This window comes from Myotis davidii, unplaced genomic scaffold (genome assembly GCF_000327345.1).
Source record: "Myotis davidii unplaced genomic scaffold, ASM32734v1 scaffold217, whole genome shotgun sequence".
NCBI lineage: Eukaryota > Metazoa > Chordata > Mammalia > Chiroptera > Vespertilionidae > Myotis > Myotis davidii.
In genome coordinates, this window is record NW_006290034.1 from 1,774,448 (window position 1) to 1,775,513 (window position 1,066).

The 1,066-nt window shown below is 53.8% G+C and overlaps 1 protein-coding gene across 1 annotated transcript in view; it reads left to right on the forward strand.

Annotated features, from left to right (window-relative positions):
• AGL (amylo-alpha-1, 6-glucosidase, 4-alpha-glucanotransferase) overlaps positions 1 to 1,066 on the forward strand; it is a 60,323-nt gene that overhangs the window by 6,370 nt on the left and 52,887 nt on the right. The window contains exon 3 of the mRNA XM_006763107.2: positions 533 to 743. Within this exon, the coding sequence (XP_006763170.1) occupies positions 533 to 743 (211 nt within the window). The remainder of the gene's footprint in view (positions 1 to 532; positions 744 to 1,066) is intronic.

The window sequence follows — 1,066 nt, forward strand, 5'->3', positions numbered from 1 at the left end:
ACTCCTGTTCGAGCCCCACTTCTGCCTCTCCGGAGGGGGGCTCCTCTCCGGGAGGTCTGGCTTTCTCTGGATGGTGAGGTAGCTGTGCCGTGACACCCCCCACACATGCCATACACTCGGACCCCCCACACACGCACTTCTCGGTTGGTTGCAGTTTAAAAAATACCAGCCGAGGTCTCGGGTTGCATGCCCACCACTGGGCAGTCAGTTCAGGGCTGGAAGGGGTTGGGGGGGATGGTGTGAAATGGGGTCACATAAGAACTCGCATACCCCAGCGTAGCCATGCGAATAGGGGTCCGTGTCCAGGGCAGAGGGCAGGCACAGTGCAGAGCGGACAGTCCTGCGACGGGCACTGGTGCTAAAATGTGAAATTGAGCAGAATCGGGAGGCAGCGTCGTTCCCAAGACAGCGTCACGTCTGTGGCGGTCCGTTGACCATCGCTGAGAAACCGCCGTTTTGTGATACTTGCACTAAAAGCTCTATTGCGCCAGCGGGGTCCTTCAGGTCCTGCAATAACGTGCTTTTCCTTTAGGGTTTGAGCTGCAGTTTCGATTAGGCCCAACGCTCCAGGGAAAAGCAGTCACAGTGCATACAAACTACCCCTTTCCCGGGCAAGCGTTTCACCGAGAAAAATTCCGCCCCCTGGACTGGGAGCATCCGTCCGGCAGAGAGGACGACTCGGACAAACACTGTGCCCTCCACCTCCAGCAGGCGGGCTCCTTCCACTACTACTTCCTCCAAGGGTGAGCGGTTCCCAGCGTGGAAAAGGAGCTCCACTTACTCTCTCGCTTAAATGTGTAGGAAGTTGCCTGATTCACCATGGCGCTGCAGCTTCGACAGGGATTTCTTGAGATGCAAATAGAAAATGGCTCATCTAGAAAGTGATTGGAGGGCTCATTGCAGATTCAAAGTATTATTATTATTTCATTTTAAAATGTGTTTGGATTGACTTGAGAGAGAGAGAGGAAGGGAGAGGGGGAGAGAGAGAGAAACATTGATGTGAGAAAGAAACATAGACCAGCTGCCTTCTGCATGACTCCTACTGGGGCTCAAGCATACAACTAAA